This window comes from Podarcis raffonei, chromosome 12 (genome assembly GCF_027172205.1).
Source record: "Podarcis raffonei isolate rPodRaf1 chromosome 12, rPodRaf1.pri, whole genome shotgun sequence".
In the NCBI taxonomy this organism is placed as follows: domain Eukaryota; kingdom Metazoa; phylum Chordata; class Lepidosauria; order Squamata; family Lacertidae; genus Podarcis; species Podarcis raffonei.
The window spans coordinates 40,623,592-40,648,400 of record NC_070613.1 but is presented as its reverse complement, the minus strand read 5'-3'; the positions used below and the strand labels follow the sequence as shown (position 1 = coordinate 40,648,400).

Sequence of the window (24,809 nt, the reverse complement as noted above, 5' to 3'; positions counted from 1 at the left end):
GCCTGAGCTGTGCTGTCCCTTTTTTGGTTGCATTTAGATATTGATGATTTCTGTGGAACTTAGTTTCAGCCAAAGACCACAGAGCAGCAGTGGCCACAACCCCCTCCAATTACCTGGTCACCAGATTGATCCTTTGATGGGCAGAGACGGGTTGACAATTCTCTATTTAGTGGAGCAATTTAATGTGGGGGAGGCTTTATGCCTGCAAGTGTGTGTGTGTGTGTGTGTGTGTGTGTGTGTAAGAGAGAGAGAGAGTGAGTGACAGTGTGGGGTGGCTGCCCCCACCATTGGCATGCGACCAACCCTGATGTTTGGGCAAGGGTAAACACAACCCTCTTTGACCAAACTGCGGGAGGCAGTGGAGGACAGAGGTGCCTGGCGTTCTCTGGTCCATGGGGTCACGAAGAGTCGGACACGACTAAACGACTAAACAACAACAACAAACACAACCCTCAGACCATAAAAGGTCAGCCACCGTAGGCATAAAGTGAAGGATATGATCAATTGAATATTGTTGACATGCTTAGGAGTCGGTTCTAAACCATTCAGCTTGTTTTTCCTTTCCTTCCTAATTATTTTCTATCTTATATTCACATAATAAAATATATTTACATTGTGGTTGTTTATCTCAAGATGACATCTGACTTTTACTTCTCTTTTCTCCCCAATTACTGGGAAGTGGTGCTTGCACCCCAATTCAAAAGCCATTAAAAAAGGACAACTTTTGTTGGCTAAGCTCTAGGCTTGTTAGATTCACTGATGCTTTATGAGGCTTATAATATATTAATGTTCACTACAGAATAAAGGCAGACAAAAAAAATATTGATTTCAGAGAGAATGTATTTTAGCTGGGCTTTCTTATTTCAGGGCTGAATATACTGTAGATTTTGCATCAGTGCTGGGAGCAAAGGGATTAAAAAAAATCAGTTCTCCATCAGGGAGGAAGTATTGACAGTGTACAACCAAATCAGCAAAAGGCATAATGGTTCTATTCAGGATAATTCCAGAATAGTTCCATCTGTTTACTCTAACCTGGATCATTTGTAAAAGTTAAGAAGTACATGCAAACATTTATTCTGAAATTCCTTTTCTTTAGCAGATTCAAAAAAATAATTAGCAGTAGACAAATGCTTCAGTTCTGATCTCATATAGGTGATAGTAAATCCTACTGAAGTTGGTAGGCTGCTGAACTGGTTTAGACATGATACAGGGAACAGCCAACACCATTGTGAGTTCCCCATCCCTTAGCCATATTGTTCAGAAAAACAACAGAGATAATAGATGAACAAGTTCAAAACCCATTAGTATTATTGAAGATGCAGATTTAGATATACATGCACATTCGTTTCAATGTAGTGGTATGAGAATTGACTCACAGTAGCTATGTGGGTGGGAGATCACAGCAATTTCATCCAGCCGTGTTAAATACATGCGGGCTTTGGATATTAACAGGAAAAAAAATACTTCATGTTTAGTATAGGGTGAAGGGACCTACTGCTTAGTTAGGAGCCATAATTTAGTCTGTTAGCTCAAGTTTTACTTGATTAGCCAACTGACTGAGCTGATCAGAATTTACAGCCCTTATTTTGTGCTTTGTGTTCTTGTATTTTTACAATGCCAGATTAACCTCCTTAAAATATGGTACCTTGAAGAAAAATGCTTCTGGAAGTGTAAGGGCTTCTAAAAACAAACCTATTCTTCGTTTCCTTGAGAAGGATAAAGATAAGAGGGAAAACACCATAGAACGATTTCAGTGGCTGAAGCAATGATATGATGCTCCCATTAAATTTTCAGAATTACACTAGATAAGATAGTTCAAGCCGGAGTTGGAAGACTGGGAGTGGATGGTTCTGCACATCAGAAAGTGACAGACACATGCCACTAATGCTAGCTGTTCTTTATCCAGGAAGGAATCTCTAATACCTCTCCACTCTTCTCTCTTTCCCCCCTTTTGCTCTGAAGCCTTATCACTGGGAGCACCAGAGCTGCCTTTCAGCATTTACCTGGTTTATATTCTTCAATCAATCTATTCCAGTTAATAGAAAAGATATAAAGTAATAATAAAAGTAATGGTGACAGACAGGAAGTAGGAGTTCAGATGCATTGTGTCCACTGTCTGGAGGCTTCTTGTAAAGAAACATATTCCCCCCCCCCAGGTTTTCCCTGACCCACAAAATTGGCCCCCATTATTGTTTTCACAGTACTGTGCAGTTTACTGGTTTTAAATGCTGTATTGGTGTTTTTATGATACCATTTTATCTGGTATTTTTATGTTGCATTTCTGTATACTACTTAGATATGTTTAAATATTAAGTAGTTTAGAAATGGTTTTAAATAAAACAAGCAGCTTCCAATGTGCCAAAGACATGAGTTTTGATCATATCTATCACCTGCAGTGCAAATGGGACTGGAAATTTGAAAGTACAGGCACAGCAATTGTTCAACTAGTGATGAAGTAAGAGGCAGTTGCTTCGGATAAAAATATTAACTTCTAGGCCAGTTAGCCGATAACAATGAGCATCTTATTATATAAACTCAGTGCTTTTTATCTAAAAAAAATGTTTAGGGGTACTCTCATTTTGACTCAAGAAAATCATCATTTTATAGTTCAAATTGGGGAAAATAAATACAGTAAATGGACAAAAGTACAAAGAACATGCATTATCTCATATTACACAGCAGACAGCTCACCGTAACTTCCACATTGGCATGAAGTTGTGTGCACTAACATTTTCCTGATTCCTTTCTGGGACAGGAAATGAAGCTGCCATCGGAGGTGATAACAACAAAACTGACCAATCACCATGCTAGATTCCAACTCCTACTTCACACATTAAACATTTGTTTTCACCTGAGACTCAGGAAACATTGCGCAGGGGTAGCAATGGAACTGACAATTCACTGTGCTAGAGAAGAAACTAAAAAATGATATATTTTAGATATAGATTCACAAAATGTTTAGGGGTATGCGTACCCCTGCATCCCCCCCCCCCAAAGCACTGTATAAACTACTGGTATAGGTCAGGATCTGCTGCTTCAAGATGGTCCACTGGGTTGATCCCAATGGTATGACTGTATGATTGGCTTGTGCTTAATATTATGCAAATAGATGCATAGTGGATTATGTTTGCTGAATCATTCCCGGTGATTTTTGACTGACTAGAATAATGCAAGAAAACTAATCTTTAAAACAAAGAAGAAATATGCTCTTTTACACTTAAAGTAGAATTCTGTATGATAAAATGTTCTAAAATTATGTTGAAAAGATTTTCCTTGAACAGGATTAGCAATTTCTGTTCAAAATGAATAAATCCTGGTCTTAAACAAGGAAGCTTGTGGTTGCTGTCTAACATACTGAAATAAAAATGCTTGATGCCTGTGCTTGTCTTTTAATATTAATGTAATCCCTCTGAGCATATCGGTCTAGTTTTTCACAGACTTCCTTGTGTTTAGAGCCCCCTTTTCAAAGGGAAACATAGCCTAAAGGGAATACACCATGTTTTATTTCAAAAAGCCATTTGAGATTTTCATATTCATATTCTTGGAGCTAATTGTTGCCCCTTTCTTAAAGATATATTAACATATTATCCCTATCAAGCTAAACTTTGTGTCTATTGCAAGCATTTCCAATACATATATAGAAAGTTGATACATACCAGAAAAAGACAGGCTTTTACTGCATAACAGAATGGTAAAAGAACATATGCACAGGGACATTTTTATTCCCTGTTATCCAAAACATTCTTACCCAAATTATCAACCAGGTAGCGATGCCAAATGGCAGCTGTGGTGCTCTCAGTGCTGGGGTGCTAATATAACTCCTTGCAAACTGTAATGGAGCCACGGAGAAGTGTCCATCATCTGGCCAGAGAGTTAGCCCATTAAGAGATCCAGTTTCCCAGAAATGGGTAAAGCATGGAAGAAGCAGAACCCCGGCAGAGACCATTCTAACCCTTGTTAGACTAGAGCAACTTGCTCACTGAGCTTTCCTTGGTGCTGAAATGACTAATCTGCCTTGTTGTGGGCTTCTCTGCAGAACCATAACATAACAGACAAGCCCACAAGCAGGATATGAGCACAACGGCTTTCGTTCTTTCTAATGAGCCTCGAAAACTAGTACTGGATGTGGTACTTTGACATATTTCACCCCTTTCCTGACAATCTCTTGCATGGAATTTACATTTTTCACATTGGCTGGTTTGAGCTGTCCATTGTGATCTCAAGTAGGGTTGCCATATATCCTCTTTTTCCAGGACATTACCTCTTTTTCATGGGTAGAGTCATCATAGTGATCCATAGTTAAAAGTAGAAGTCGGCAAATGTGTCCTTTTTTTTGCTCTTCAAAATATGACAACCCTATGTGTACTTGGAGGAGCGCCCATACGCATGCGTATATGCTATTTCCAGCGCACTTCCGGGATAGAGGAACACTCATGCGCATGTGCACACGCTATTTCTGGCACTCTTCCGACCCGGTCTGCCAGGGAGTGGACTGGCCAAGCCTCAAAAAATGTTGCCAACCCTGGCTTAGAGGTTTTCTTACAATCAAGTGACATATAAATTATGTTAAATAAATAATATTCTCCATCTAAGGAAGGGAGAAGTTTTATTAGAGTTCAGGGACTTATTCCAGCCAGGCAAAAACACTCAAGGAAGATGCAAAGCAGAGCTGATTAGCAGTGTGGTTCAGGAGAGTGTGTGACCTGGGAAGAATCCTGAGGGCCAGATAGAGTAACAACAACAACAACAACAACTTATTTATACCCCGCCTATCTGGCTGGGTTTCCCCTGCTTCTCTGGGCAGCTCCCAACAGAACATTAAAAACACAATAAAAGATCAAACAGTTTTCAGATGTCTTCTAAAAGTCAGATAGTTGTTTATTTCCTTGACATCTGATGGGAGGGCGTTCCACAGGGCGGGTGCCACTACCGATAAGGCCCTCTGTCTGGTTCCCTGTAACTTCACATCTCGTAGGGAGGGAACCACCAGAAGGCCCTCAGAGCTGGAATCCAGTGTCCGGGCAGAATGATGAGGGTGGAGACGCTCCATCAGGTAGAGAAGCCTGGAGGACAACATTTCACCTCTGAAGTAAGGGAAAACTTTTTTTGCCCCATTGCATATCACTTTACAATTCCTTGCGTTGAACCACTCTTGCAATTTTAAACCAATCCACCCAATTTGGATAGATCCTTTTGGCACTCCTGGTAAACCCTTCTCATTTTACCCCCCTAAAAAAATGTGGTGTCATCAACAAACTTAGCCACATAACTACTCACACCTAACTCAAGATCATTTATGGGCAAGTTCAAAAGCCCTGTCTTTGGGGTCCAGACCATAACATTTTTTTTAAAAAAGACCAACAAAAATTTATGGGGTGGTACCACCTAAAGGCCATTTCACTAGCAGCCACCAACTTTCCCTCACCTGCTGGAGAAAAGCCTCCAAAGAGGATATGTAGATATGTGACTTTTCAGGTACTCTGTCCTCATGTTATGAATGGCCTTAAAGGTCAACATCAGGACTTTGAATTGGACCCCCAAATAGGCTGGAAGCAATTGCAGATGGCAAAGCACTGGTGCATTGTAGTATAGAAATGGAATGTGTGAGAATGTGACATGCAAGCCACTGTTGGATCAGGAGCTTGCAGATCTTAGTCTGAACAGTTGCTTTCTGGATATTTTACAAGGGCAACCTGAAGAATCAATTATCATAAGCTTCCTCTCCCTTTCCATTTCACTTTTTTGTAATAAATGAAGCTACCCAGAGCATCCCCGTTTACAAATATCTCTCAAACTCATTTTAGAACGAAATAGCTTTGTAAGCAATTTTCCTGTTTAGGCACAGGGTTTCCCTCTTGTTTTTCTTCTCCATGTAAATGAGTTTGGCTCAGCCCATGAAGGCTCCTTGTGCACATTAGAGAGCACATAGAAATATGGATCAAATTGCACATCTTTACTTACATTTTGATTGAAATTGTGTTCATGACCGCAATAATTCCCATTGTTCTAATCATCCAGAAGGATATGCATGTGCACTTTCTTATTTAACTCAATAGTTGATCATAGCATTTTTATTACTAAGTATAATTTACATAACCATGATTCAGTTGCCAATTGCCCCATAAAAGTTTTAAAAAGTTTATAATGCTATATTTTCCCCACAAACATTTATGACCTAATTAAAACTAATATTATTACTTATCTTTACTTGGTAATGCAGATAATTAGCTTGAAATATTGAGAGAAGATATATACACTAATTTGATCAGGCTCCATGCTGTTAGCAATTTGGTCATAATAGCAAAAGCTATATTGTTTTTCTCCATAATTTCATAATGAGGGCAAATAGCTAGTCTGTCTGAAGTATGAATGATAAATTGGCCAAAGTATTTTAAAGCAACACAAAATAGAAAAAATAGGTAGATACTGAATTATAGATTAGTAAGTGATTGTTGCAATGGTATCTTGTGCTTCTTGTTTTCAGATCCATTTTTGTTTTCTGATGTGAGGAAGCTGGTATTTTGGTTTTACTCGTTTTTTGAGAGAGCTCTCTGAAACACAAGGTTTCAGTGTCATGTAGGATGCCTGCAGAAGTTCTAATTAGCCTCCAGCAACATTCAGGAAAAGAGAACATGTATTGATGAACATTCATAAATGTCCTCAACTGAGTGTATTTCATTAAGATCAGCACAGGCTCTAGGCAGCCCTAGTCACCAGTGACTGGAAATTCTGATTTGGTTTTGCAATTCAGCCTGGTCATATAACCTGCTCTGCACTTTGAGGGCAGCTTACCCAGAATGCATTGAGAGTTCTTCCTGCTTCTGAAGGTTCTCACTTGGCTGTTACAGAAGCTTCTTGAATTTAGACACATTTTATACAATTGCAGATCTAACAATCTACCTCACCCCTTAACAGCACCAGTCATGGGGTTTTATATAATGTTAGTCTTACTCAGAGTAAACCCATTGAAATTAAAGGGCATGTGTACCTTCAGCCCATTAATTTCAATGGCTGTACTGTGAGTAGAATTTAGATACAGCACAAAATGTGAATTTAAAATAATTCTTACTAGTATCTATCTGAGAGTCACTGAAAGCAGAATATGCTGTAAAGAGCAGTAGGTAAAAAACCATTTACAAATGCTATTAAACAACCTATTAATTTATGGACAATATTAAATATTCATCTGTGTCAGCAGATGGTGATTTTTCTGTTAATGCAATAGGCAAATCTATTTTATAGAACTATGGCTCTGTTGTGTATAGGTTGGCCAGTTTTAGACAGGGTATGTGTTTTAAAGAAACCGCAAGATTTTGCAGGGTTAAAGTGAGGCTACTACTGAGAACCACTCAATTTTGCTTCCAAATACTGATGCACTGACTGTCTATCATCCATTCTTTGGCATAGTTTAATACATGTACCAGTTTGCAGCCATTTTCAAAATAATCATCCATTGCTGCTTGGGACAGGAGAAGAAACTTTCCCTGTGTTGTTGAGGCTCCTGAGCCAGTGGTTCTTCTGGAATGCCCATCCAAATATGTATCCCACTGACAGTAATGTAATGCAGAGGAACCACATTCACATCTCAGTGAGGACATGCTTTCTCTGCATTGTATTATTTTCATTGGGATGAACAGTTGATCATTCTGGTTACCTTCGTAGCAGAATTGGGATCTTTCTTCCCTCTGACTCCAAACCCCTCGCAAAAAAATGTTTGTTTACCAAGGAGTATGGTACAGGGACATGGTTGGTGCCGTGGTCTAAATCACTGAGCCTAGGGCTTGCCAGTTGGAAGGTCAGTGGTTTGAATCCCTGCAATGGGGTGAGCTCCTGTTGTTCAGTCCCTGCTCCTGCCAACCTAGCAGTTCGAAAGCATGTCAAAGTGCAAGTAGCTAAATAGGTACCACTCCAGCAGGAAGGTAAACGGCATTTCCGTGCGCTGCTCTGGTTTCCCCAGAAACAGCTTAGCTGGCCACATGACCCAGAAAAATTGTCTGTGGACAAACGTCGGCTCCCTCGGCCTGGAAAGCGAGATGAGCGCCGCAACCCCAGAGTCGTTTGCGACTGGACTTAGCTGTCAGGGGTCCTTTACCTTTACATTTATGAACAAATTGCTGGGAAAGTAGGAAGTTATTTCATGGGTGTGCTACTTTCAAATAGAAAGAAGTAGGTGTGATCATCTTTAAAATTCTGCATTTTCTGCTTAGTAATTCCACAACTCATCAGTGACCCAGAGGTCAGCATTTATGATAGAAATATATATTTTTATGCTAAACCAATGTGCTCCGTTTAATATTCTCATGAAAGTGTGCCAGATATAGTTTCATGGAAAACCAATCTTGTCCTCTCATCTTTTAGGTGGAATATTTCATATACTGAGAGTGGAAGTTAAACATATAGAGTATTTAAATAGCCAATCTTGAGCTACATGTGTTTAATTTGTAACTACAAATGGCAATATTTTTACAAGCTCATCACTATAAACTGAGAATCTGCGGCATTCTAAAAGTAAAAGAAAAATTCAAATGAAGTAAAAGGATGTGTCTCAGATATCTAATATAGCAGTGTGGGCTTTCTTTAGGATGTCACTTCTGAGTGGACTGTGGTGTATAGCTACATTTTTCAGTGTGTTATATCATCAGTGAAATTCTGTAAGGTGGCACAGTTCATGGCAGCCTTGAGTTACCAGTGTTACAAGCCTTCTCATTATTTATACACATGTGCATGCTTCCAGTACTACCAATTTGGGGATCCTTACTGGAGGTGATTGTATGCCACAGATGCTTAGGGAAATTATCAATAACTGCATACTTCATTATAAGCATAGTATTTATTCATATCATTTTTACAAGTTAACTGTCATACCATTGTTGTCTTATATGGAGTTCTGGGGTTAGGCATTTAAAACCAGAAGAACTGAAAGGAGACTAAAGAAAACAAAACAGGGAGAATGCTCACATGCAAATAGTTAAGGTAAGTCAGACCCCTGGAATTAAATAAGTAGATAGAAGCGAAGACAGTGAAGACACACGATGCGTAGGTAAGCAGAAAGTTGGATTTCACTGCAACACCATGGTGGTGATGATAGTGATGGTGATAACACACCAGCACAGCAGGGGTTTGAGCAGGAGAGGCTAACACCTAGCTTGGGGGCCTGATCCAGCACCCCAAGCCCCTTCAGAACAGAGTAATCATATAGTGAATGAAGCAGGAGCAATAACAAGCAATGTGTGTGGGTCAGCTGAGGACGGCATGCATGTGTATATGTATGAGAGTATGCGGTTATGGCATGCAGCTTCTTAAGTGTTGAATGTGCTCCTTGGGCCAAACAGTTATTCCTGGTTTAAAGGCTTGAAAGTTCCTGAGGTGGGGAACTGGATCTTGCTGGTAGACCAATCCCCCCAATTCCCATGGATCAAGCTTAACAGGTGGGTGGTTCCACAAACCTGTCCGTCACCAGGTCACAATGATGTCAGGTGACTAGTTTTTGCAAAGCACAGATCACCAGAACTTACAAAGTGCCATGTAAACCCCAAGATTTGGTTAGTGAAAGGCAGCAGCTAGTGTCCCTGTAGCCCTGAAGAGAAAAATAATAAAAATAGTTGAGAGTTGATGAGGGAATGATAGCTTAAATTGGCTGGGGTGGGGTGGGAGAGAGAAAAAGGTTCTCCTAGTGTAGGTAAAAGGTAAAGGCCCCCTGGACGGTCAAGTCCAGTCAAAGGCGGCTATGGGGTTGCAGTGCTCATCTCACTTTCAAGCCGAGGGAGCCACTGTTTGTCCACAGACAGCTTTCCGGGTCATGTGGCCAGCATGTGGCTGGGTCATGTGACTAAACCTCTTCTGGTGCAATGGGACACCGTGACGGAAACCAGAGTGCACGGAAACTCCGTTTACCTTCCTGCTGCAGTGGTACCTATTTTTCTACTTGCACTAGTGTGCTTTTGAACTGCTAGGTTGGCAGAAGCTGGGACAGAGCAACGGGAGCTCACTCCATCATGGGCATGCAAACCACCGACCTTCCAGTCGGCAAGCCCAAGAGGCTCAGTGGCTTAGACCACAGCGCCACCTGTGTCCCTTTCTCATAGTGTACCATGGGTCAGGGCACCTTGAAAAGAAGCATTGAGCAGCCTTCAGGATGCATCTCCCAAAATGAACACTCTGGAGCTACGAGAGGAGCTCATTACAGGGGAAAGGGTTATCAGCAGGCCTTAGCCCAGATTTCTACAGGTAGATTGGTGTCTAAAGACAAGCATAGGCAATGCTTTTTTTGTGACACTACTCACCCTTAACAGCACTGGGCAAAGGTAACATGTTCATGAAAGCTCCAAAATGCCTGGAAATTACAGGTGTTAAAGCCCTCATCCTTAACAGATGTTATTTAGGCAACATTGATATGGCATGGTATCTTATCCTGTAGTCAGTTCCAGCTTCATCACTGCTTTAGAGCTCCATAGCTACCTTAAAGGTAAAGGATTCCTGGACAGTTAGAGCAGAGTGGTAGACCTAAGTTCCAGATAATTTTAAAGTTAATTCTTCATATCCAAACATGTAACATGTTTTATCAGATTAAATGGTGGGTTAGATGGACTTACACACTTGCCTTTTTAATTTAATTTTTAATGCAATCTGTATAATGGCTGTGGACTGCAAATGTCTTGACATCTTCCTGAATATAAATGGCAAGTTTTCTATACCTCCTACACACCGATAACTTCATTCACAACACATTGTTCAAGAGGTCCAGTCATCTTTCTGACACATATTCATACTGTTTCTTTCAAAACCCAAGCAACAAGTGCATTTTTATTTAAAAAAAATGAAACCAAGCAATACACATCCAATGAAAAATGCTTTAATTATCAACTTGTATTTTGAATAGAAACATGATAAAATAAGGACATCTTTGCTCAAAGGAGGTATTACCAGATAATAAAGATGATTCATATGGTTCTCCATTATCACCCTGTGTGTTTGTGGGAGCAGATAAGTGTGTGTTCACTCAACAATGAATTCCATTAAGGCTTTCAGTATGATTCCTTTTGTAATATGTAACAAAACTTATGGGCAGTTTAATGTGTGACAATGTATTTCCACTTCTGGCTTTATAGTAGCATTAGGTTGCATTCTATAGGTGTTGTTATTATTAACAATTGAATTTTTTGAAGGCTGCATATTGTACCTGTAGTGGGAGTGGGGAATAATAATAATAAAAAAGACATACATTAGAATTGGCTTGGAAAACAAGCAACAGCTTTATTAAAGCAACTCAAGAGCCTGCTGTTTGGATGAAATGGGTCAGGGAATATACTGCTTGCTGTATCTAGTATCAATTCCTTGAATCATAGAATTGTAGAGTTGGAAGGGATCCCAAGAGTCACCTAATCCAGCAGAGGATTACAGTGCAGGGATCTCAACTAAAGCTGCATGACAGATGGCCATCCAACCTCTGCTTAAGAACCTAAAATGAAAGAGAATCCATCACCTTCGCAATGTTGAACAAGTCTTACTGTCAGAAGATTTTTCCCGATGCTTCGTCAGAATCTGCATTCTTGTAACTTGAAGCCATTGGATCAAGTCCTACCCTCCGGAGCAAGAGAAAACAGGCTTGCTCTCTCTTCCATGCGACAGCCCTTGAGATATTTGAAGATGGTTGTCATCTCTCATCTCACTCTCCTCTTATCCAGGTTAAATGTACCCACCTCCGTACATCAAATCCTTGTCAACTGATACAAGGACTACTAGAAACAATATTGAACAAACCTAGACAGCATCTTAAAAAGCAGAGACATCACCTTGCCAACAAATGTCCGTATAGTTAAAGCGATGGTTTTCCCAGTAGTGATGTATGGAAGTGAGAGCTGGACCATAAAGAAGGCTGATTGCCGAAGAATTGATGCTTTTGAATTATGATGCTGGAGGAGACTCTTGAGAGTCCCATGGACTGCAAGAAGATCAAACCTATCCATTCTTAAGGAAATCAGCCCTGAGTGCTCGCTGGAAGGACAGATCCTGAAGCTGAGGCTCCAATACTTTGGCCACCTCGTGAGAAGAGAAGACTCCCTGGAAAAGACCCTGATGCTGGGAAAGATTGAGGGCACAAGGAGAAGGGGACGACAGAGGACGAGATGGCTGGACAGTGTTCTCGAAGCTACAAACATGAGTCTGACCAAACTGCGGGAGGCAGTGGAAGACAGGAGTGCTTGGCGTGCTCTGGTCCATGGGGTCACAAAGAGTCGGACACGACTAAACGACTAAACAACAGCAACAAAAATGATGAACATGAAAAACCTGAGAACTTTTGCCAATAAAGAAAATGTAAAGGGAGCTAGATGGATGGGAGGATGTGATTCAACTTCTGGTAAGCCTGCTTTTTTATGCAACCTAGAAAGGCACATTTCTGTCCCAGGACCACCTTTATCTTTTCTTACACAGACAATGATAAAACCTAGACTTTGTCCTGCTTTCCTTTGCCTGACTCGGCTTGGCCAAACTCTTAACTCTTGCTATTAAGCTCCAGCTTGATCCACTGCTATGTCCATCGCATGGAATAGAACCATAGGTTGATTTGACTGTATTTAGTGATACCAGCATTTAGCCAAGTCTTATTGGCTATGAAGTTTTATGACATAATTCCTTCACTAGATGGTCCCAATTGGGTGGAATCACCTGTGTGATTGATGCAGGAACCATTGCCCACACTTGATTGATTTCACATGGTCTCACTCCAGGGCATATTTCTGTACCCATCAAAACTGCTGCTTTTACTTCGAAAATAAAAATGAGTGATATTTTGTGAAGCTTTAGATTTAGACGCACTGTCGGGAGCATCAACACACCTTTCCCTATTGTGCATACAAAATGGCCAAACATTCCACTGACCACAGTGCATCAGAATGTTCAATGTTATATGCAAATGATCCTACTGCATGTTTTCGGTGTGAATATTTTGTGTCATATACAGATAATATACTGCATGATATACTATGATTTATAGAGCTCTTTTAGTGGGGAGAAATTCTGCACTGTCACAAGTAAAGATGAATAATATCTTCGTCTCCATATATAAAATCATGGCTAACAATACAAAGACAACTGTGATCAGCAGCAGAGCTTTATAGCTGCTACATTTAAAGTAATCCAATTAAATAAAATTAATGAAATAACTTTTTGTTCTTTAATTTCCAGTCTGATTAATGTACATAATTAAACAGATTCAGGCTTCAGAAGCTAGAAAATCTTGACCTTCGGATCCCACTTACTTTATGATCAGAAATAAGTAAGTATGTTTATGTTCAACAACAGCAAATACCAACAAACTTCAAGGTTGTTTGCATGTTTTGTTGTTTTGTTTCAAGACACTGCCAAAGAAAATGGGGAGGAAACAGTGCATTAAAATGTTTTCTGGAAGTGAATCTTTGTGACAAATGCAAAGGTTAAAAAAGAAAAAAAAATTGATACTCTTGATGGTCCAACTGAATTTTGGTAAACTGAGTATGTTTTGCAAGAGAAGTTGCCCTTTTATGGAAAAATTGTATCAATTTAAAGCTTAGTATATAAGAATAAGTTATTATATTAACAGTGCTGATAAACAATGTATCTAACCATGTTGGCTATTCTTTTGCACTTTAGTTATTCAATACATTTTTTAGGGTAAGGACTGCTTAAAAGGATTTGCTTTTGAAATGCTCCTAAGAATATGTCAGAGGACGGATGGTGGCGAAACTATGTCAGAGATAGACCTTCACTATTTTTTAAAAAAAACAACAACTAAAAGCAGCTGCAGAATTTGGTGAATATAGTTTCACAAAAAGAGGTGCATGGGTGCATCCACAATAAGTCTTTCCCACAATGGAACATAAAAGTACATTAAACAAGAATTTTAAATAGACTAATGAGAATTTTTTTCATGAATGCTCAAATGAAAGAATACACTGAGGACATTGAGCAGAACATTGTTTTAACATAAACTATAGAAATCTTTTTTAATGGTAATGCTATCATTACTATCATTTGACACAAAGGGGGAAAATACATTAGTAGGAATGATTTAGCAGTTGCTTGTATTACATAACATTAGCACTCAGGTTACAAATCTGATGTATGAAGTGTTCTGAGTTTTACTCATAGTTACACTATCATATTTTAGAGCTGCATACTTATCCCATTGACTAGTATGGAACAATATTTTTTGTCCCACTTTGCCTATTGTATAGTAACTGAACAGCCATTGCTTTCACATCTAACAAAAACTGAAAGATGACCATATTATAAACATAATTCAAAACAACAAAGCTAAGCAGAGAAAATATTGTATTAATTGCATGCAAAACATAACAATCTGTGGTTTTTTTAAAAAGAATATTTATATTCTGCCTTTCAGCAAAAGTATTTATCCTTTCTATGTCTAACTACTGAGTGCTGGGTGGCTTCAGATGGGTGTTTATTGTGGGAATGATGTTCTTCATGCATACAAGGTTTTTGTTTTTGCATTACCCACATGATGCTTTTGGCATTAAAAATGCCAGCTTGTAACCCAACCCACCCACTCCATTTCAATTTGGATTTACCCAGTATAGGAAAAACCCAGTAAATAAAAAAAATGTATGTTGCCAACAAACCATTTGTGATATCTCAGTGACTCATTGCAAATTTAGCTCCCCATCTGGAACTACCCATACTAAGTTCAACACAGATTTGATTCAGCTAAAGTCGGGCTGTGCTGAACCTCCTCCACCTATGATCCGTGAGGCCTAGAGCCAAATTATGTGTGATGTGGGAGACCTACAGTCAGATCTCCCAGTGTTACTCACACTTGATAGTTGTGTAGTAGGAATTTCAGCAGGTTTCAATAGGAATATAAGCTACACTTGCTGAGATTCCATCTTCTACAGAAGCATTAAAGGACTCTGTCCCTTTTTGTATCTGGCTACTTTACACATGGGTGGCCAATTTGCTTAGGCACTTGAACGGGCAGAAGGAGTGGGGGGTTGTTTAATTCTTTTCCCCTTGCTGTGCCATCTTTGAAATCTAAATTTTATTATTGGAACTGCTGTTATCCTCACTGGATGGATGAGTGAGGAAATAAAGGGACAGCAAACTCATAGCTGCATTTCAGAAAAAAAGAAGACAAAATCTTGGGAGATATGATCAAAACATGTGGGCTCCCAAAGAGGAGATCATGGATGTTCTGCTCCTCCCTGAGCATTTTGATGCTGATCTGCTCTGCGGTTTGACTTGGTATGTCATCTAAACCAAGCTTTAGCTCCTCCAGGCAGACCATGAGTTGCAAATCACACAGCTTGTCATTTGTCTGAAGTGTGGTAAACCACAAGTTCACATTCAGATGACACACCCAGCTATGGCTTTGCTCAGGATAACAACCCATTGATCAGAGAGAACAAATTGGCTGGAGGAACCCATTCATGCTAAGCCATGGTTTGGCTTAATGTTGTCACATGTGTACTTGGGGCCAGTAACTTGGTGGAAAATTTGTAGAAATGGCCTATCTCATTGGTATTGTACAATATGCATTGCATGTAATGCCAACAGTGTTTAATTTCTAAAATGAGAATGATCAGTGCTTAAGGTGGCCTGAAAGTCATGTACTGGTGGGTGGAATGAGGAGCAGCAATTTATTTATGTAGTGAATGAAAAATAGAGTTGAATTGTGCCTCTGGATTACAAATTATAAATACAGTGCAGCCCATTTTGTTTGGAAGGAGGAGGTTAAGAGTAGTGCTATCACAACACTTTCTCTTTTTTTGCAGTGGAGGCGGGCTGTGAAGTTGATGATCTCAGCTGTACAATTAATTAAGGGCTGGAGGGAGTGATGGAAACCAGGGAAAGAAATCAGAGTGTCATCTGTGGGTGGAAAGATGACATCCAGATGTTGGGTCTATCTGTAAATGGACAGCAAATCTACCTATTGAGAAACAATAGAGCGATAGACCCGGAAAACTGGTTTCTCAGAGGCCAGCTTTGTTGTTTAGTCTTGTCCGACTCTTCGTGACCCCATGGACCAGAGCAGGCCAGGCACTCCTGTCTTCCAGTGCCTCCCGCAGTTTGGTCAAACTCATGCTGGTAGCTTCAAGAACACTGTCCAACCATCTCGTCCTCTGTCGTCTCCTTCTCCTTGTGCCCTCAATCTTTCCCAACAGCAGGGTCTTTTCCAGAGAGTCTTCTCTTCTCACGAGGTGGCCAAATTAGTGGAGCCTCAGCTTCAGGATCTGTCCTTCCAGTGAGCACTCAGGGCTGATTTCCTTCAGAATGGATAGGTTTGTTCTTCTTGCAGTCCATGGGACTCTCAAGAGTCTCCTCCAGCACCATAATTCAAAAGCATCAATTCTTCGGCGATCAGCCTTCTTTATGGTCTAGCTCTCACTTCCATACATCACTACTGGGAAAACCATAGCTTTAACTATACGGACCTTTGGTTGGTGCTAGTTATTGGTGGTCCATGCATGAGGTGAGGTGAAGCCATTTGCCTAAGGTGGCAGATTCAACCTCTTCCTCCTAATACAGTGGATCCCAGTGGGGCTTGTCTTCAGCAAGCCCTGCCTACAGAGGAACAACCAGGAGCTCACTTTAAGCCCCCAGCTGTACCTTTGTAGCCATGTCCTTATCTGCCACACACCTTAGGTCCCATATGATGTCAGGTGGCTTGTGGCAACTGCTGTGCAGGCCAAACTGGACCCGTAATGGGACGAATTTGATCTGCAGGCTGGAGTTGCCCACTTCTCTGTTAGAGCAATGAAATGAGCAAAGGTTTGCCCATCCTGAGTCTTTATAAAGAAAGGAATACTTGACCATGGGAAGCTTTGCAGGTGCAACCCAGTTAACTCACACCACGGCTGCAAAAACAAAACGGGAGTTTGCTTCTGCTGCCCTGGTGCATTTGGTTTGCGATCCTCACTGCGTTTACTTAAGCAGCAAGCCTCATGGAATATGATAGGGCTTACTCCCATGTAAGGGAGGTTTTCAGCCTTACTTGGGAATAAGCACAAAGGACATTTATAAAGGAACGAAATGAGCATCTGACTTCCCGGCCAGGCTCCCCCTGACTATAAACATGTATTTAAAAAAACAGAAAGGATGCTGCGATGACCCCCGTTCGCCCTCGTGGGCTCGGGCATGGCAGCCCAGGTCCTCTGCTGCCCCCATTGCCAGCCGCTCTCTGGGCGGCCATTCGGGGGCGAGCTGCCCCCCACTGCCAACTTTCTTCCCCCTCGCGCGTGTCAGGAGGCGCTGCTTCGTTTATCGCTCGCTCTTTGCTGCCGACGCGAGGGAAAGGCAGCAGGCAGCAAGTGGCCGGCCATCGGCCATCTCCTCTCACGAGGCTCTCCGGGGATGCTCCTTTATTGAGGCGAATTGCCCGGCGGGAAGCCGGCGTGGGCAGCCGGCCGACTTGCCCCGAGACCCCTCCAGCTGTGTCGCTTCCCACCCGCTCGCCTCTCTCCCGCGCTCCTTCGCCCAGCCGGCTTGCTCCTTTTCGCTTCGGCGTGTGCGCGCGCGCGCCCGCCTTTTCCCCTCAGTCCCAGCCGGGCTGCTTTTCTCTCCCCCCCCCACCCCGCCTCACCGCCCCGCTTTCCCTCCCTCCAGGCGCATGGCTGGCTGAGGGCGGCTCGGTGGGCGCGCAGGGACAGCCTCCCGCAGGATGAAGAAGAGCTCGGCTGGTGGCAGGAGAGAGGAGAAGCTGCTCGCAGCCCAAGCCCAGCCCGGGAGCGGTAAGTTCGCGAGGGGAGCCTCGGCGCCCGCCCTCGTCCATATTCCTCTCAGGGTTGGGGGGGGGGCGGAGAGGAAAGGGGACGACAATCCCCGCGCACTTCCCCCTCACGGAGACGAGAGGGAACCTGCCCTCTGGGGCTTAAAAGGCGGGAAGAGGGACAGCGGGGAATCTGCGCGGCGGTCTTCCCGCTGCCTTGAGGCGCCTCTCGCGAAGGCGGCAAAAATAGGCGCGAAAACGGGAGGGGTGGGCTGAGGGGGGGGGGGAGGCCCGGTAGAGATGAATGGCGACGCTGGGCAGATGGAAGTTTCCAAATTAAGAAGCGCGTCTTGGAATTGTTGTCGGAACAATTCGGCGTTCCTTGCGGGAATGGAGGAGGGGGGTCGACGCGGTTCTGTGGGTCTGGGGTCCTTGGGAAGAAGGACTGCGCCTCCTCAGAGACGCGCCAGAGCCCCCTCGCCTGCTCTGCTCCACGACGCCTGGGACTTGGGCGAATATTTGCCCTGAGATTTCTCGCCCTGTGACTCTCTGCTGGTGGGACCTGCTGGTGCGCAAAAGGGCTCCTGAACTCTTTTGTTTCTCCTGGTGGCTTTTCTTTATAGTTCTTGCTAAAGGACGAAACTCTCTTTTCCCTGCTCGCTCTCTGCCTCCCATGCATTTAAGCTGAAGGACCTTTGATTTGGTTGTACTGTATGTCCCCCCTGATGTAGCGAATGCATCCTTAAGCTCAGATGGGAAAGGGCTGCAGCTGAAACCTCCCAAACTCACCCTCTGAACTGGATCCAGCCTTTCCACTGAATCTCAGAGCAGTGCCCTTCTATCTGTGCTCCGAGGCATCGGGTTGTTGTTGTTTAATTCGTATGATGAGTCCTGGCACTGGAAACAGGTACCCGAGACTGAGAACTCTGGTGAGCAATGGCTAAAATAAGTTGAGCCAGTGATTTGTTATAAAAGCACTTAGGAATGCCAATAAATCTCAAAGGGAGCGCTCCAAACCTTACTGGCTAGCACGTTCAGGAGCTTCAATGCTTGGAAAGCATTTTTAAAATAATACATTTTTCCCCCTGTGGGCGGAAGAGAGAGGTGTCTTTTGTTGGCTTATCTGGTGAGAATTCTGCAGAACCTGGAGCAAGAGAGAAACAGTTGGTTCTGATTTCAGATCCTAGTGTTTGTTGATAGGTGAGCTATAGTTAGTACAGTAGGAGCAAAGGATGCTTATTATTTTTTTACTAATAAAAGCTTTCCTGTCTGTGTCATATATGCTGATGTAAACAACCAGTTACATATTAAGCTACTGGCATGACATCCATAGAGAGAATGACACTTTCTGGTTCGTTTCATTGGTCTTCCAAGATTGCTGTTTAACTGTACCAAACACAAAGCAATTAATTAAACCAAAATGAATAATTAAAAATTACGGAGCTGCAGTTTGGGGAAAAAAACATTTTGCTGTTTGTTGCTGAAAGTCTTTCCCCAGAAAGTAACTTTGGTGCTTGAGGGGGAAAGTTAGTGTGGAAATGCTTTAAGAAAAGGTATAAAATAGTTAACATTTGGTGGTGATCCTGTGGCAGGGACTTGGCACTACTAACTCTGCTTATTAAATGGCGTAATTGTCATGGGACTTAACTAGAGCCAGATTTTTGACTCTTGGAAAATGAAAATTTACAGCGGTTTCTCATAGTCCTCCTCTGCACCTACACCTGCCTCCTACCTACTTTCAGTTACTGTGGCTTTCTCATTACACTGTCACTTTGTGAAAGGCATACAAATGCGTCAAGCATTAAGTGACTGCTCTGAGAAAATAACTGTGCATGAACTATCCAATGCATAAAGTACAAAGTTAAAGGAAAGATGCATTTGGGCTACATGCCTACACCCACTGACTAAACTGAGACGGAGGGTTATTGGTCTGTGTTTGTTTTATTATATATTTTGTAATCTCATTTTGTATTTTTCTGTTGTGAACTGCCCCAGGATCTTTGGATGGGGGGGGGCAATACAAAATTTAATAAATAATAGTAAGAATAAACGAATAGGACTTCTTGGGGGTAGACATTGGCAAGCACTGCTATCTCTCTTTAACCTACACTTCACTCCCTAGACAATTGATACTTAGAAAAATAATAGGGAAACCCATTAAAATCTGAGTAGGTGTTTAAGATGGATGGGCAATTCATAATCAAAGAGTTGGAAGGGACCTGCAGGATCATCTAGTCCAACCCCCTGCAAATCAGGAATATGCAGCCATCCCATACAGGCATTCAACTTGCAACCTTGGTGTTAACAGCACCATGCTCTAACATGGTTCCATAGCTATATGGAAGCTAAGACACAGATATGTGGCACAACCCTGAGGTCAAATAGGGCACCTGTGATTTACTCAGAAGAAAGTTCCACTGAATTCAGTAGGACTTTCTCTCAAGTAAGTGCATGTAAGACTGCAGCCTTCACAACCATGTAAAGTGAGTTATTTACAGTCCAATCCTATGCATTTCTACTAAGGCGGGCATCCCCAAACTCGGCCCTCCAGCTGTTTTGGGACTACAATTCCCATCATGCCTGACTACTGGTCCTGTTAGCTAGGGATGATGGGAGTTGTAGTCCCCAAACAGCTGGAGGGCCGAGTTTGGGGATGCCTGTAGTAAGGAATACATAGTTTATTTAATGTTTGTACCTCATGTTTTTCATAAAGTCAAAGTCAAAACACCTTGCCCCCCAAAACACCAAAAGTTGCCCAATGCTATGCACTGGATTTTGAAGCTTAGCAGAATTTGAATCAGGGTTTGCTGAATCTCAAACTTTTAGAGCCACTTTATTGCAAAGTTTTTAAAATGCTAGCAGGCAAACAAGCTTCTGGTGTGTTGACTTCTAGTGTGTTCCTGGAAAGTATCAGAAATATTTGCTTTGTCCATTTGGCTTTAGGCATGGTGGGTAGCACAACTGTGTTGGTGTGAATTATATTTAACAAAATTTGTTAACACTTGTGATTTCTCCCATCCAAATCCCTTCCTTAGCCAAGTCTAGGATTTTCAGCATTAACCATGCCCCTGACTAGGGCACAGCAAATAGTGGCAATGCAACTAAAATTGGCTACAGTTTCAATTGTAGACCAGTTTGTGTCTCACTTCACTTAACGTAGCCCACCAGCCATGTATTGTGTTGAGTCATGAGCTTGACAACCTCCTGTTTTATTTTTTTAGCTTCAGGAAGACAACAAAACCAAGAGGCATTTCTTGCAGGTGGTATCTAAAATGATGGAAATTCCTTGTCTCTTCATTGTATGTGGAAGATCCCAGGTTTTCCACCAGGTAGACCTGAGAAATACTCCCTGCCTGAAACCCCGAGTGTAGATCAGTGTTTCTCAAACTTGGGTCTCCAGCTGTTTTGGACTACAACTCCCATCATCCCTAGCTAGCAGGACTACTGGTCAGGGATGATGGGAACTGTAGTCCAAAAAAGTTGAAGGTACAAGTTTGGGAAACACTGGTGTAGACAATGCTGAGCTAGATGGACCAATCGTCTGATTCCTGTGTTCCCACAAAAATTGAAGGTTTGTGCCTGTGTGGTTAAACTCCCTATAAGCTATGTGGAGAGCTACTCTCACAAACAACTTATCTTGTGTAACTCTGCCTGTAAAATTGCATTATAGGCAGCTGATCACATAAATGACTGCACTTGTGAAGCAAATCGAAGCAAATTTCAGTAAGGAACCTTTCAGATACTGAACCCAAGTCACCCTCTTGGCAGAATCCTATACATGTTCACTTGTAAGTAAGTTTCATTGTGTTAATGTAGTTTACTGCCTTGTAAATGTATTTCGCGTTGCAGCCAATCTTACTCAATAAACTAATTAATAAATTACCGCAGGCACATAGATACATGCAAGTTCTCTCAAGCTTGCATCAGATTAATTTGGCAGTGATTCAGTAACTTTTAAAAAGTTCAGATTTTATATGATTTCTCCAAACCCATATTTGCCATCTTTCCCGTTCCCCACAGAACCAACCCCCTCTAAATACATTATCCTTTTCCTTCCTGATATGCAAGTTGCTATGGTGGAAACAAGAGCAGGGGTGCCCAGGGTGAGAAGGGACAATTCCATCCCAGATCACAGCACACCAGGGCACAAAGACCAATCAACCTGGGATGCGTAGTTCTCCCATAGGCTGCTGCAACAGGTGGGGGGAACCCTCGCTCTGAAAAGGGAATGGGGGAGTGTGGATTGACAGGGAAGGTGGATCACAACAGGTGCAGGGATAGGGGAGTTAGAAATATTTACATCACCTGGATTTTATTTTGAGTCAAAGGGTAATTTTGGTGCTTGTAAAGTTTGCTGCTTTTTGAGGATAGCCCTATAGAGTGTGCCCAAGCCCTAGCTCAGAGAATTTTGCTAGCCTCTCTGTGAGCAAACTACATGCTGTACTCCACTGCATGCCATGAAGCTGCAGTGGTGCCTTATCCATTGCAAATTGACCTCAGGAGGGGGCAATTGGCTTGGCTGCTTTTGTTCCAAACCTGCATTTATCTGGCAAATATAGCTGTGGTGGCCTGAAGGATGAAAGCAGCAGTCTCTCTTTGTTTGTGTATTTGTGAAAGAATGTTTCAAGGAATAAGTACCTAGGAAAGGAAGGGATAGGCATCCCTTTCTTGCCTACCCTCCTATTACTTATCAAGGAAAATAGATATATTGTGACTTTGTTACATACAGCTGCAATGTTACATTCAGATTTGTCCCTTAACAGAAGGTTGGGTCTTAGGTTGTGTATTTTGACTTTAAATGCATCACACACAGCCAATGGCTAGCTTGGGTTATTCCAAGAAAAAAAACAGAACAGCTGAGAAACTACGATCAAGTCATTTAAGCAGAAGGACATAGTAAAAGGGGTGGTTGTGACAATGAGTTGAAAGGAAAAGAGTGCACTACACAAATTGGAATGTTCTTATTCTTATTTCTGGTTGCAAGATTAGAGAAAGCAGTTACTGACAATTGCATTTGAGAATTTATTACCGTAATTTATTTATTGAATTTATATACCGCCCTGGACCTGGACATCCCAGATGTATAAGATAACACACTTTATTTAACAGTCTTGAGAGGTTCTCCCTATGGTGGGAGAAAGAGCAAAACAATGGTTCCTTCTAGAGAGGATGGATTTGGGGTCCTAGGAACAGGTGCTTGGTGCACTTTAGAGATGGTGTGTGGACAGGAAAGGACTTCTGATTTGCTATACCTACAAAAGTGACATCCAAGCAGCAATCGATGGTTAATTAGTAGTGAAGGTGGCGCTGGGGTTTTTCTGCTCGATCCTACACATGTATGCTTATTTGGAAGTAATTCCACTATGCTAAAGAGATATTTCTCTTGGGTAAGTGTGCATAGGATTACAGATACGATGTGCAATCCCAATCATTTATTCAGAAGTAAGACCTGCCAAGTTCATGGGGGGGGGGAGACTCACTAGAAAGTATGCATATGCAGAATTAGAAATGTTTAAACTTAACTCTGTATGAGTAATGTTTATAAGTTAAATCAGGGGTGGGGAACCAAATGTGCCCCACCAGGTCTGCAAGGATGTTTTGGACAAGCCACTGCCACCTACTTTACACCTGACATCATATATGACATCATATGTGTGGCGCACGTAAGAATGGGTTGAACAAGCCTCCCCTCACTTCTGCAGGTGAACTTCAGCAGGTGTCAGCCATCTGATGTCAGAGGATGGCTTGGGGGGAGGGGAGGGAGAATGATGCACAGAATAGCTTCCAATCCCATAGGTGGTGGTTTCCTGCATCCTACTAAAATTATAAAGAACTATGCAGTCATGATGCAGCAAATAGTAATATCAAAATACATTTCATACTTTTTTTTAAAAAAATAACAATACCAAATGTTTATTGGTTTTCAAACCAGTGAAGTACATATTACTGTTGTTTTCTTACACATATTTGTCCTTTACATTCTTTTAAAGACCATTTATTTTCTCCTGATTAATAACTTTTAATTATAGAAATAGCTTTTGCAGAGTTTAGTGCTGGGTTTAGATTTGGGAAATTGAGATTCACATCCCTGTCCAGGAGGATGGCTATTTTTGGAAAAGTCACTTTCTGAACCCAACTTACCTCACATAATTTTCTGGAGCTTAAATGCCACTTTTACCTTGCTGGAAGGCCATAATAAAAATACAAGTAATAATATTAAAAAATAATAATACGGTAGATAGATAGATAGATAGATAGATAGATAGATAATAACCTTGAAGGATGCATTGAAGGTATATGTTGAAGTTTTGAGCATCAGGTTAGCACTTCTGTATTATTTACTGAACCCAAAACTCTGCACAAATGATTATCAGAATCTTAGCCAAGTTACTCTATTTAATCTTCAACTTCAAAGAAACACTTCACCCTCTTAAGTGTGACTTCTCCAAATAAATTTTAGCTTTGGTTAAGAATGCTGATGATTCCCTTTATCAGCACTGTGGTTTTATTTGAAATAGCCTTGTTAAAGAAAAACCCACAGGGGTGACAAAATGAAACTAGTATTTATCTGTCTTATAATGAATTCAGTAGTGCTTGATTTAGCAGTATTTTAAAGCTATAAACAGAATTGGGTTTTTAGTTTATTGATGCATGAATGGAAATATGAAATGACATTTGCAGGGATGCTAAGGGCGGCTAATACAACTCAGAATCCAGAGCAGAGAGAAGGAAGATACAAGAAATAATAATCAGTTAGTTGGGAAATTGTATGAGTCCTTTCTAAATTTCTGCATTTGCTTTGACACCAGAGTAAACCCATTTCTGCATTATCCCCCAATGTAAATTTGCTTCATTTATTCTGAAAGCAGCAGGAATTCAATGAGCTTAGCGGAGTCTTTTTTTATTTTTTACTTTGCTACAATTAAGTAGTTAGATCAGTGTTGCTTTGTTCTTTCATATTGTCACCTGAGCCCTAAATATTCTCTCTACCACCATATTTTCCCGCAATGCTGGTGTTCCTCCATGGAAGTCATTTGCACAGCTGTCCAGGTGCATATAGCTGTTCAGGTGCATGTAACAGAATGGCTGATCCAACCTAAGCATTTAT

At 41.6% G+C, this 24,809-nt stretch overlaps 1 protein-coding gene across 11 annotated transcripts in view; it reads left to right on the top strand.

Annotated features, from left to right (window-relative positions):
- The window catches only part of ZNF385D (zinc finger protein 385D), a 551,565-nt gene that overhangs the window by 169,110 nt on the left and 357,646 nt on the right, over positions 1-24,809 (top strand). For 4 of the 11 annotated variants that reach the window (XM_053409986.1, XM_053409985.1, XM_053409976.1 and 1 more), the window contains exon 1: positions 17,464-17,723. The exons of 2 other annotated variants lie outside the window; for them this stretch is intronic. In XM_053409986.1, coding sequence (XP_053265961.1) covers positions 17,654-17,723 — 70 coding nt within the window. In that variant the 5' untranslated portion in view covers positions 17,464-17,653. Of the gene's footprint in view, positions 1-17,463; positions 17,724-21,410; positions 21,490-24,809 lie in introns of those variants that run through there. 5 more of the 11 variants (XM_053409984.1, XM_053409982.1, XM_053409978.1 and 2 more) reach the window with 3 other exon arrangements.